The sequence below is a fragment of the Lissotriton vulgaris genome, chromosome 7, assembly GCF_964263255.1.
Source record: "Lissotriton vulgaris chromosome 7, aLisVul1.2, whole genome shotgun sequence".
NCBI classification, from domain to species: domain Eukaryota; kingdom Metazoa; phylum Chordata; class Amphibia; order Caudata; family Salamandridae; genus Lissotriton; species Lissotriton vulgaris.
In genome coordinates this window covers 1,228,739,079-1,228,752,267 of record NC_141695.1, presented here as the reverse complement: position 1 = coordinate 1,228,752,267, position 13,189 = coordinate 1,228,739,079, and the positions used below count along the sequence as shown (strand labels likewise).

The 13,189-nt window shown below is 46.0% G+C and overlaps 1 protein-coding gene across 2 annotated transcripts in view; it reads left to right on the top strand.

Annotated features, from left to right (window-relative positions):
• The window catches only part of LOC147703289 (uncharacterized), a 51,608-nt gene extending 38,908 nt beyond the window's left edge, over nt 1–12,700 (top strand). Inside the window, exons 3-5 of one of the 2 annotated variants that reach the window (XR_015297290.1) lie at nt 7,195–7,281; nt 8,560–8,693; nt 12,140–12,700. Coding sequence is in view for 1 of the 2 variants with exons in the window: in XM_086928907.1 (XP_086785033.1) it covers nt 7,112–7,281; nt 8,560–8,693; nt 12,140–12,462 (627 nt within the window). In the remaining variant the exon portion in view is untranslated. Of the gene's footprint in view, nt 1–7,074; nt 7,282–8,559; nt 8,694–12,139 lie in introns of those variants that run through there. The other variant, XM_086928907.1, reaches the window with a different exon arrangement.
• The last annotated feature ends 489 nt before the right edge of the window (nt 12,701–13,189 follow it).

Here is a 13,189-nt window from a genome sequence, read left to right as displayed (position 1 = left end):
GTGGGGAGGAAGCAAAAGACCAGAATTCCTCTCAAGGTCCCCAAAAAGCTTCTAAGGGTGGGGGTTTCCAACAATCCACAAAGAAAGAAGGTCCTAAGAAACCATGGTGCAAAGTCTGTAAAGTAAATACTCACTGGACCAGTGATTGCACCAAGAAGGAGACAGCTCCAGCCACCATTGCCCCTGAGGCAACTGTCCCCCTAGTTCAGCTCCAAGTGATGGTTCTCAGCAGAAGGGTGTAGTAGGGTTAACCCTGGGAACTGAGATGGACTCTGGTCTAGTCAGAGTACCAACTCAAGCTGTTTTGATCTGTGATGGGGGCATAGCAATGTCCTCTACTGTGAGTCCCAATACCTTGGGCAAGTACAGACAAACTCATTTGATTAATAAAAGAATGGCTCAGGCCTACAGGGACACATGTGCCAGTGTCACTATGGTGACACCTGACTTTGTGGACCCTGGACAGGTCATACTAGGTGGAAATTACCTATTGACCAATGCTAGCAATGTCACTACCACACACAGTATGGCAGTTGTTAATTTCTCCTGGGGTGGGGTAACTGGCTTAAAGAAGTTTGTTGTTAGTTCAGACCTTCCTGTAGAATGTTCCCTTGCAATGACCTGGATACATCAGCATGGGCTGAAGTAGAGTATATGACACATGCAGAAATGTTAGGCATCTCAGCACATGCGCTTGCTGTGCCTGTGACTAGGTCACAGGTCAAACATTGCAACACTGAACAGGTACTGGAATCTGGAATAATGGACCAGTTGCCTACCAGGACAAGGAGCAGTAGGGTTAATGCTTTGCCTTCCCCCTTGCCTCAGGATGAGGATCAGCCTTCTGAGGAAGCTGATTGTGAGCCTGAAGAAGGAACTGTCCTTGAAGAGCTTGAACCTGATCAGGTTGAGTTTCTTGGGACAGGGGAACCTTCCAGGGCAGATTTGAGGCAGGCGCAGTTGGACTGCCCTTCACTTGAACCCACCAGACAGCAAGCTGCTGCTGAGGCTGCAGGGAATGCTAATAGAACCCATAGAGTGTATTGGGATGAAGGGCTTCTGTATTCAGAGCCTAGAGACCCCAAGCCTGGTGCTTCCAGGAAGTTGGTCATACCTTCTAACATTAGCCGATGATATTCCCCTTGCAGGACATCTTGGCCAGAACAAGACTTGGGACAGGCTTGTCTCTCACTTTCACTGGCCTCACATGTCAGAAGACACAAAGGAGTTTTGTCGCTCCTGTGTCACCTGCCAAGCCAGTGGCAAATCAGGTGGCACTGCAAAGGCCCCCTTTGGTCTTTATACCCTTATCAGTTGTCTACCCCCTCTATAAGTATTCAATCCCAGACTGGGTTTGTGTTCTTTGTAGTCTTTATTGGAACATTGGGCTTAGGTTTTAACCACTCTTAAGTCCCGGACAGTCTCTATGTCCAGAACAACAAAGAAAACAACTATTCTGTATTTCAGAGGACTTTCACTAGGAACTTCCTGGGATCTCTTCTTCCCACCATTCTCTTCTGGCCAGTGTGTGGACCCAAAAAAAATAGAAAGAAAATCAAAACTTCAGACTACTTGTCTTGTGATACATATGGAATGGGGGGGGGGGGTTCTGTACCGTCACCATGTCCCTAATGTGCTGTGCCTAGTATTGGGAAACTTAGAGGCCCTCAGTGCCCTGTTACTCACGCCCACAGCCCTCGTATTTTCCCCGAAAATGCAGGTTGCACTTGACTGCTCTCATGACCCTCCTGGGCCGTGGTGTAGGGGGACCCCGCCTCCTCGCCATAGGGGAGTATCATGGTCCCGGTCACGGTGCTCCAAGAGAGGTTTCCTTTGGTGGGGTCGGCTCCGCTGTCGCGTCCATCCCATGCTGGCTCCTCTGTTGCAACGGGCTCCTCGTCCTCCTCTCCACGTCTGGGTAGAAGTCCTTAAGGCTCCTCTGGTTTTTTGTGGTCTGCAGCTTCTTCCCTGTTTCGCGTCTCCTTCGCTGGAACGCCGCTTCCCGACTCCTCGCGCCTTTTCTCCGTCTCCGCAGCTGAGTGGTATTTGAACACTGAACCACGAACGCTGCTTCCGGGATCCTCCTCCCTGGCGGCGATATTGGGTTGGTCGGAGTCCTCGTCGGGGGAGGGTTCAAAACCCTCATACCACCCTTATAGCACTACCTGTGGTGGGGGTTCCCTTTGAACGTGTAGGGATTGACATTGTTGGACCAATGGATCCACAAACAGCCTCTGGGCACAGGTTAATTCTGGTGGTAGTGGATCATGCCACCAGATACCCAGAAGCTATTCCACTTAGGACCACAACAGCACCTGTTGTGGCAAGAGCCCTTTGGGAGTTTTCTCAAGAGTGGGTTCCCTAAGGAGGTTGTATCAGACAGAGGTGCAAACTTCATGTCAAGTTACCTGACAGCTATGTGGAAGGAGTTTGGAGTGAACTACAAGTTCACCACACCCTATCATCCACAGTGCAATGATCTAGTTGAAAGATTTATCAAGACCTTAAAGGTCATGATTAAGGGTGTCCCTGAAAAGCTCAGGCGGAGATGGGACATCCTACTGCCATGCCTTTTGTTTGATTATAGAGAGGTCCCACAAAAGGGGGTGGGCTACAGCCCTTTTGAACTTTTGTTTGGGCAACCTGGAAGAGGACCCCTTTGCCTAGTGAAGGAAGGATGGGAGACACTTCTCAAACTTCCCAAGCAAGACATTATGGACTATGTACTTGGTCTCTGCTCCAGGATAGCTGAATACATGAAAAAGACATCCAAAAAACTTGAGGCTAGCCAGGAATTACAAAAAGCCTGGCATGACCAAAAGTGTGTTCTGACTGTTTACCAGCCAGGGTAGAAAGTGTGGGTGTTGGAGCCAGTGGCCCCAGCAGCTCTCCAAGAGAAATGGTCTGGACCCCAAACTATTGTTGAACAGAAGGGAGAGCTTGCCTACTTGGTTGACCTTGGCACTCCCAGGAGCCCCCACAGGGTGCTTCATGTCAACACATTGAAACCATATGTTGACAGGGCGGACATGGGCTTGCTCATGGCCACTGATGAAGCACAGGAGGAAGAGAGTGACCCTCTCCCAGACCTGCTCTCTCAGAACCCTGATGATGGTTCAGTTGATGGTTTAGACTTGGCAGGCAGCCTCACTGACCAACGCCAGAATGACTGCAGACAAGTTCTGCAGGCCTACAGACATATGCTTTCACTGACTCCAAGTCAGACTACCTGGTGCACTCACACTGGGGACAGTCTGCCTGTTAAAAGTAAGATTTACAGGCAACCTGACCATGTCAGGGGCTGTATCAGGACAGAGGACCAAAATATGTTGGATTTGGCAGTCATTGAGCCCTCATAGAGCCCTTGGGCCAGTCCAGTAGTCCTGGTGCCTAAACCTCACACCCAAATGGTAAGAGAGAGATGAGGTTTTGCGCGGATTACAGAGGTCTCAATGCTGTCACTGGGACAGATGCCCATCCAATACCCAGGGCAGATGAGCTCATTGACAGATTGGCATCTGCCAAATTTTTGAGTACATTTGACCTAACAGCTAGCTACTGGCAGATTAGACTAGCTGATTCTGCAAAGCCAATGACAAGCATTTTCAACCCCTGATGGGCACTATCAATTTGTGGTAATGCCCTTTGGTCTGAAGAATGCACCTGTCACTTTCCAAAGGTTGGTGAACCAAGTCCTCACAGGTCTGGATGACTACTGCGCAGCTTATCTAGATGATATTGCTGTCTTTAGCTCCACCTGGAAAGATCACCTGATCCACCTGAAGAATGTTTTGGTGCCCTGCAAAAGGCAGGCCTAATTATCAAGGCTACTAAGTGCCAGATAGGGCAGAGTCAAGTTGTATACCTGGGCCACCTTGTAGGTGGAGGCCAGGGTCAACCATTGCAGAGCAAGATCCAGACCATAAAGGAATGGACTGCTCCATCCAACCAGATTTAGGTCCGACCTTTCTTGGGCCTGACTGGGTATTACAGGAAATTTGTCAAGGGGTATGGATCCATTGTGACAACCCTTAATGACTTAACTTAAAAGAAAAGGCCAAAGAGAGTTCAGTGGAAAGTCAGCTGTTAAAAGGCATTTGATGACCTGAAGCAGGCCTTGTGTTCTGTAGGCCTGGGCGTAGTACGCGTAGTCGCGCTACGCGAAGCTACGCATAGACGTTCTCGCACGACGCGAGCTTCGCAAACGTGTGTAGTTGCTTGTCGTGTTGGGTTTTTGTATCTTGTTCGAGAGCTCGTTGTGCGTGTTCAGGCGCTGTCTGCGTGCTCGGGGGATCGTAGCTCGCAAACGTACCCATGTGGTGGCCTATGGGTGTGGCCATCTTGTTTTTTCAATTGTCCCACCCGCTCGAGTTACCTTCGAGTTGTGCATGTCATGTTCGGGAACGCTATCTACTTGTTCGTGACGACAAGTGCGTGTTAGCGAGAAATATTGCACAAACTTACCCACGTGATCGCGACAGGCGCAGCCATCTTGTTTTTCACTCTATGCTATGGTTCTAGGCCTATTTTTCTATCCACCTTTAATCTTTCCAATCTTTGCTTATTTTCACTGTTTTTCTCACTTTTTTGTTTATCGTCTGTCTCTCTGTCCCTAAGTTTATATTTTGTGATTTATTTCTACTTTCACTGTGTTTTTGTTACTTTTTTACTGTTTTCTTTTACTTGTTTATTCAAGCTCCTACTTCTTCCCCCTAATTTTATGTTTCCTTCTTTTCTTTTCGGCCTCCACCCCAGAACCATGGCCCAGGGCAGCAGTACTGTGCCCAAGAGCCGGCTGCCTTGCGGCAGAATGCGCCCTGCAGGGGTGCAGGCACGACAACTTTTTGGAGAGGCGGAGGTGGCTGCCCTGGTTTTCTTCATCCAGCGCCACCTCTCCTTGACCTTGGCAGCAGGCGGCAGGTCAGGCTCTGTGTACCTTACCCAGGAGCGTCACCGCCGATGGGCGAAGGTGCGCTGGGCAGTGTTTTGCTGCTCGGGGATCCGGCGCACCCACAACCAGCTGGCCCACCAGTGGTCAGACATCCTGGACCGGGAGTAGGACCTGTTCGACCTGCTAGGTGTTGAGGTTGTGGGGCTTGGTGAGTAGCTTGTAATATATAGTAGTATAAGTATTGTGTATACTTCTTGGACAAATAACACGATTACTGGTGCACTTAGTTACATTGCAGGTCAATTCCGTTTCAAAATCTTCTGTGATTGTATGACACGGGTGCTGCTCTTCACTTCTCTTACTTGTTTGTAACTTTGCGCTCGCTTGGGCTGATTAATGATGTTAGAGTTTACTTTAGAGAACTGAAGTTAGTTAATGCTATTGCTAGAGTCTAGTCCTTCCATAGTATTAGTTCATATTTTTTTTTACGGTCTGCGTGACACCTCCTCTGTCACTGAATGCTTCTGAACATGGGCAGAAAATCCGTTCCGCTCGCAGATTTTGCGGATTTTCTGTAAATTCGCAATCCGCGAACGCTCGCGAATTTACCGAAAATCCGCAAATTCGCACGCAGCGGATTTTTTTTTCTTGGTGATACAATTTTGCGGCGTGCGGCGTTCACTTACCGTCATTCAGCGTTTGCCGAGTTGTTTTTCTCGATATTTTGCGAGTGCTGCGCCATTTTGGATCTTGCTGCGGGATCCCGCGGGAGTTTGGCGACGCATCGCGAGAGTTCGTGTAGGTGCGGCGGGCAGCAACAATCTCGCACACGCGAAATTACAAAAATTGAAATTCTGCACAAGAAATCCACTAGCAAGCAGCAATGATGATTTTTATCAGAATAACTCCTCAGGTTGACATTTGCCTGCACTTTTTTGGATTTGAGGCCTTTTGACTCTCTTTGGATCACTTTTGGATTAGAAATCAACTTTCATAAGTAAGTTTGTTTGGGGCATTACGGTTGCTGTTCTGCAGAAAGCACTCAGCAGGTGCAAAAGTTCACTCATCATTAGTAACCATTCCCTGTAGTACTTCCTGGGGTCCCCCTCCAGAGTTTAGTTGCCTATGTTTGTTTGGGGCATTACAGTTGCTGTTCTGCAGAAATACAAATTTTGCAAAACTGAAAGCACTCAGCAGGTGCAAAAGTTCAAACTCATCATTAGTAATAGTAACCATTCCCTGTAGTGCTTCCTGACTGGGGCCCCTCCAGAGTTCAGTTGCTAGTTGCAACAATTGTATGACCCTGCTGTGACCCTCACAGGAGGCTCATACAATAGCTACAAGTAGGCCTAGAAAGGTCCTGGAAAAAAAATTGCACTGCAACAGAAAGCAAATTACAGAAAAGGAAGCAGGTGCCAGACTGGAATTTTAAAACAGTGACACATTAATAAATCAACCCCAAATTAATTCATGTCAGTTGAAGCAGGGCAGGTGTGCTTGCTTTTCCCCCCCATTATCTACAGTGATGATGAACCAGAGGGTGGCATTGATGTACCAGAGGGTGGCATGGGTGAAACAGAGGGTGGCAGTGGTGAAACAGAGGGTGCTGGGAACCTGTGATGATGAACCAGATGTAGAAACAACATAGTCGCGACCGTTGCGAGCCGATAAGTAAGATCGCAATTGCGAACTGGTACAAAACCCTCGCGAACTGGCAGAAACCCTTGCAAACACAAAAAAATCCGCAAATTTGCGAGAATTTGCAGATTTTGCGGATTGCGAGTTCGCAAATGCGCGAATTTGCGAGTGCCAGATTCCCAAAATTCGCCCATGCTTAAATGCTTCTTACGCCAGTCCTCCGTAGAACCTTTTGTAGTTTGTTTAGTGAGGGGTAGACTTAGCAATAGCATTGTCAGCCAGTAGCAGAACAACATACGACGCAACCAACCAACAATTTGGTATATGCACAAATTTATGCATGTGTCCTCCATCTCATCTATGCATTTTTGCTGGCAAAAATAAAATGAAAATGCAGACTTACTGAACAATTGGCCCGTCTGGAATAGAATAGGTGGTGGAGGTCAGGTGGTGCTGGCTTCAATAGTATTCTGCATTTATGGAACATTTGATTAGTGTTCATATAAGTAGATGGTTGTGAATCCTGCAAGCCAGTAGTCATTTTTAGATAGGTCAATTTTATTGCAATTGTTGTTTCCTAAAATGTTTGACCGTTTTTTTAATGATTTATTTGTTTCACAGCACTCAACGTTTCTCTCTTTCTTTATTATTTCTTACATCATCAGTACCCAGGAGCAAGAAGACGGGGTCCGAGTCAGCAGGACAACCACCAGAGGAGCGCTCCTCTACCGAGGATCCTGCTGCTGGCCCCAGTAAGTCCTGCAGTGCTTATACTATTAACAATTATATTTCCCTAACTTTTAACGCACCTTATTTTTTCCAAACTATTATTTACGCTTCATAATTCAATTTTTAACAAAAGCTTCTTGGATCTTCATTATCTGTTTTCCAAATTTTGGTTATCCCTGCCTTTCAGTTCCTTCAAACTGCCTCTGCTATGACTCTCTGAACTACTACTATTAGATTGTCTGTAGATAAGCTTGCCCTGTTGGCCACTCTTTAGTTAAGGTTTTCTTTTGAATAAAGCTGTGATAGAACAATAGCTGTTGTGGGTATTCTGCACAGCCACATACAGAAGTATGCACAAGAAAATAGAATGTTGGTGATGGGAGGTTGGACCTTACTTACACCTCAGTCAGAACTCAGAACCCACAATTCACTGACCGACTAGCTATAGTGTCTGATTAGTCATAATGTCCCGAACCCCCACCGAAGATACCCAATGATTTTATTACACAACCCAGAACATAACACCTTTTCGCTCACTCACTCGTGTAAGTCCACAACACCACACCAAATACAGCACAGTGTCTATGTGCAAGTTCAAAAGGTTTATTTATTTCAAATAATCACAAGCTTTGTAAGTTGTTCCATGAAATTACATCCAGCTTCAACATGCAAAATAAAGAAGATGAAAACTAAACATTTGCACAACTAATGCATGATAGAGATCTATGTGAATTCTGGGAGACCCCTCACCGTTGAAAGTATACTGATACATGCATCTTTCGTAACCTCTGCAAATCTCTGGTTCGTAGAAGGGAATCTTCTGACTGTTATGAGAAAAAAGGGGGAACATTAGACAGTATAATACAATTATTCAAGCTTTTTGCAGTCATGCCAAAAAGTGTAACATTATGGCTAAGTAATAGGGACTAACCGAACTCCATGAAAAAAGTGGCTTGTTTTTTAACCTCTTCACTTGTATGCAATACTCATGTGGCCTCAAAGGCGTCTTACTGCGGAACAAGCTTCAAGGTAACATGCGCAAAAGAGTAGACATGAATCTAAAATGGTTACATGGCTCAGGCTAACTTTCCAAACACTAGAGTAGGAGTAGAGATGAGATGACCCTAGGGACCATATAATAATACTACTAATGTCTGTCTACTGACTCTACTGTAGTACGCAATTTGGACTAGTGATGATTTATGTTGTACTTTAACTGTTTTTTCAATCTTCCTTCCTGGTTAAAATTAGTAAAATAGGGGGAGGTTTACAGGCATCTAAAAAGGTGTACTTTTTTATAGGTGCATTACCAGTACCAACCACCAGTGCCGGCGGGCCAGCGGCGATGTCAATGCGGCCATTCAGGAGGGCGCAGGAGGAGATGCAGAACCTGCAGGAGCACCAGTTGGGGAGGAAACAGCTGCGGTGGGCGGTGGTAAGTTATATTCATTACTTATTGGCATAACTAGCTGGAAGGGGAGCACTTCACTCACAGTACTGTGAGACATAAGTAAGTATGAACTTGAAGTTGTACTAAACAAAATACAAAGGTTGAAGAAGACACCCTTTACTTTGCATTACCAATGCATTGGCAATAGCATTACCAGCGTGAATTGAGTAAACAAAGGCCTCTTCTATCAGACTCCAACTCAGCTGTGAAAGTTATGAAGAAGACTAAAAGTCAGATCAGATGACCTTGATGGATGTGTTGAACTAAAAGGGAAAGAACTAGGGTGGAAAGAGGAAAGACGAAAGAGATGTAATAGGACTAGCAGAGAAGGATACTTGGAAGCAGTATGCAGGCGGCTGATAGGAATAAGATGCATGGGTTGTTGAAGGATGGGTGGAAGGTGAAAGAAGATGCCTGCCTGGGTGGGCGACACAATATGGGTGGATAGTGGATAGCAAGAATCTTCAGTGGTGTTTGTATCAAGCCCAAAGCCAAGGCAAGGAAGGAAGGAGTGGAAGCACGGGTGGTTGTTGGTGAAATTGAAACCAGCTAAGGTTTGTTACATTATACATATAACAAAAGAATGATAGGCATTAACTTTTAATGGATAGATGCCCCCTGTATGTATTCATCATAGGTGGAGACTGTCACTGGATGCTGACGAGTCTTACTTTGAAGATAATGGAAAAGAAACTGCGCCGGAGTAGCAAAGCAGAGGGTTATCATATATTATATAAAAGTAGGATTTCATTTCAGAATACAGTTGATGACTCAGTAGTTTGCAAGCACACCATATATATTATCAAGTGCCTTCCTCTGACTCCGAGGGCCACTTCCTACCTATGTTAATTTTTTTCGATTGGGTCGGCTCAGCCAACCTGCAGAGGGTAGCCTATCTGTTGGTTACACAATCAATGAACAAAGTACCTTATGCAGCATTAGCTGTCGGTAGTGGGAGTGCTCGGGGTTGGTGAGGATGTGGGGAGTGGGAGGGGCAGGGTAGGGGGTTGTAATGGCCGGATTTTCCGCTTAGATGGGATCAGCCCCTAGGGGCCCCTATAACCCAGCCAGAACGTACTCACCTCCCTCCTTAGAGCGTATTCACAATGGATATAGGTATATGTACAAGTCGTACCTAAGGATGGGGAAATAGCAATAAACATGCATAGGTTTTCTACCATATCTTATTCACATCAGTTAGTCTCGCGGCCACTCCGACCCAGACTGATCTACCCCAGGGCAGATATGACACACAATCCGGTGTGTCTACACATGGGCCTGCCGAACCCAATGCTCTCTTTTCCAAACGGTTTACAATCCGGCAAACCTAAACGCTGGTAATCCACCCCAGCGCTCTCACTTACACAAGCCACAATCCTGTGGGTATACGCGCTGGTAATCCACCCCAACGCTCTCACTAACGCCGTATATCAACGACGACCACATTCCTATGAGCACCTATCGGAACAGTTTCTCCTTTGTCTACTTGGGATAAAACTATAATAATAGAATTTAGTACGGTTTCCAAATAGTATAATGTGCCTCTTATCCTTGGCATCAAAGGTCCACTTCGCTCCCTATTTATGTGATCACCACTTACCTGATTGGGGTTACTCATCCATTCACATAAACAACAACCACCTAGAAGCCACGTTTACCAAGATTGAACAAGAATACTCGGCACACATCCGTTCACTAAGAACTAGGGTATTTATTGTCAATAAACATATAACACAATACTATGCAACATGGATTATGCAAAGAAAAGGTAAAGATTAGAATGCGCGCTTATTATAAAGAGGGCGGATATCACCTTATTAATGTGAAGTCGGGACTCGGCAGTCATCTAGGTTCCCTTCTCGTCTCGGTGTCCTGGCTCGTCTTGCAGTCACACCCCAGCCGTCACAAGTACACGTCTGCACCGCTAGGCTCAACCTCGTCTGCTTCCCTCTAGGCCACTGGAACCTTGCTGGTTATTAGCTACCGTATCTCTCTCTCTCTCTGTTTCAGTGCGCTCCGCGCCAATTCTCCTTTAGTCCTTCTCAGAGAGTTTCGGTCTTAAATCTTTCTTGGACTTCAAAGATGGCGACTGTCCGCCATGAAATGATTAATGGCAGAGATGCTAACGGCTAGATGCCGCCTACGAACTGACTGTCGACTAACTAACACCTTCGCTAATATCAAAGCCTGTTCCTTCATGGAAAGCTATGGCCAGTAACCTGCCGCCCACCAAATTCTTGTACCTCCCCGTACCAAGGACACGTTCCCAGCCGGCCGGCCTGAAGTTGTGTCTTCGGAGTGGAGAAAAATACATTCCTTCGATAAGGGCCAGCCTGAGCCGGTTCTCTCCAAGCGAACAACAGCTTGAAACTAAAACATTACACTTGACCTAGAAGGCCTCTCGAGCTACCAGGCAGAGGGCAAGATGGAGTCTGTCTCGTTTAAGGCCTACAGGGCCCACAATATGCATAACTCCATGGAAAATATCCTAGCACATTAGCAAGTGGGCAAATCATGATTAATACTTATATATCTATCCCCTAGCTTGAATTCATAAGCCCTACTCTAAAGAAAGGGACACGAAAATACTCTACTATATAAAAGGCAGAGATCCTATCTATAGTCCTAATCCCTATGCTATAAGGGTGATAGACTGGAGTCACTCTCCATCATTCTCCCTCTTAAAGGAGCCAAAAAAGGTCAGCCATTACAGGGGTGTTAAACTATGGATTCTGAATGCAGTGCGCACAACAAAATTTGTTTTATTTATTTATATGTTTACTTACCAGTAATTGTCCACAATCCATAGTTTGCTCCCTTGACCCTGCCCCTCTCCACTTCACCTCCCGCCAGCACTCCCACCTCTGACCGCTACTGGAGTGATATGTTGTTCCATATAAGTAATGACCATTGGTTCAGAAGTATATTATATTATTATTAATCTGCCTTTTTGTAGTCGCCAGGGCACAGTGAAAGTGAAATTGAGCAATTGCCCTTCATGTAACAGAGAGAGTATGGCCAGTGCCACCCGTAATCGAAAAATATACGAGGTTCCCCACCTGCAGCTTGGTAAATAAAAGTAACAGGTGTCTGCATATTGACTCCTATGTTGGTCTTAGACGCAAGCTTAGCTGACTGAGCTGGCTTGCCGGCTACAGCCTACAACAAGGTTATGTAATTTATCTAAACTAGAGATAAGAAAAAGACTGGTGTTCTTCTGTGCACTGGAGTCCATCCATACTACGAGGGCAAGTATAATGCCAGAAAAAAACTCCAACAAATGTTAGAGGCCGGGATACAGGAGGATAGATACTTACCACAAATGTTATGTACTGCGCTTGCTAGTGCTACTGTGCCACTATGTGTTGAATAAGTTTTGTGTTACTGTTTTGCTAAGAGTTTTGGTTACAATTCTGTTTCTTTCTTTATAGATCCTCCTTCCCAAAAACCAACACGGAAGGAGTTGGCAGCCAGGGCCCGGCAACGAAAACTGCAGGCCATCGTTGAGGAATACCGCCGGCTGGTGGCTCAGGCAGATGAGGAGGAGGAGATGGCGGCAGCAGCAGGTGCTGCCTCTTCCAATGCCCCGGGCCCCAGCCAGGCCCCGCCTGCAGGAGTACGGTGCTGCGGTCAGGCAGCCGCCCACCGCTGCCATTTTTCAACTTCTGCTGCCACCCATATGGATGCAAATGTAAGTGGCGAACATTTCGCAAGCAACTTCTCCTCCGGACGGCACAGCTGGAGGATCAATTAGAGGAGCGCGTAAAAATCCTCATGGACAAACACCATAAAGCCCGCCGATTATAGATGGACCCTGTTGATTTGCCCCTTTTTTAGTACTTTTGTTGGTGGGTAGGAATTGGGTGTTGGGGTTTCTTATTTTTTGGACATTGGTTGAACTTGGACATTGGTTGGGGTTAGGGAGAGGGGTGGGTGAGGTGTGCGAAAGTCTATTTTTGTTATGAAAATAAATGTTATTTATTTATACTTACACAAACGATGTCAATGTTTTGTGTGGGGGTTACTGTTTCACAAATTTATGTACATCACAAGGTTTCCTTGCAGATGCAGGGCAACAGCCAGTGTTTGATTTAAATAATCTGCCAATTTTGTAAAATGCAAACAGATAGATGCGGTACCCCTCACTGAGTAATATTTGTCTTACTAGTACTACCAGTCGCTCCTCCTAGTCCATTATACCTCCCAGCAACCTTATCTTACCTGTGATTGATGAGGATTAAGTTTGGCACAGCAATGGCTGCATGGTTTCCCAAGAGAATGGAGAAGATGCCATGGTTGTGGTGGTAATAGTAGACACTGGCACCAGCATTTGCAAACAAAAAAGAGACAGTCATTTGCATGAGAGAGACTGTGAGAGTAGTAGAAAAGTACAGTACATAAGAAGACCGCCAAACAAACAATATTGCAACTGCTAAACTAAAAGAAAACAATGATGTTTGTGACAGCCTAGTACAAGAAGC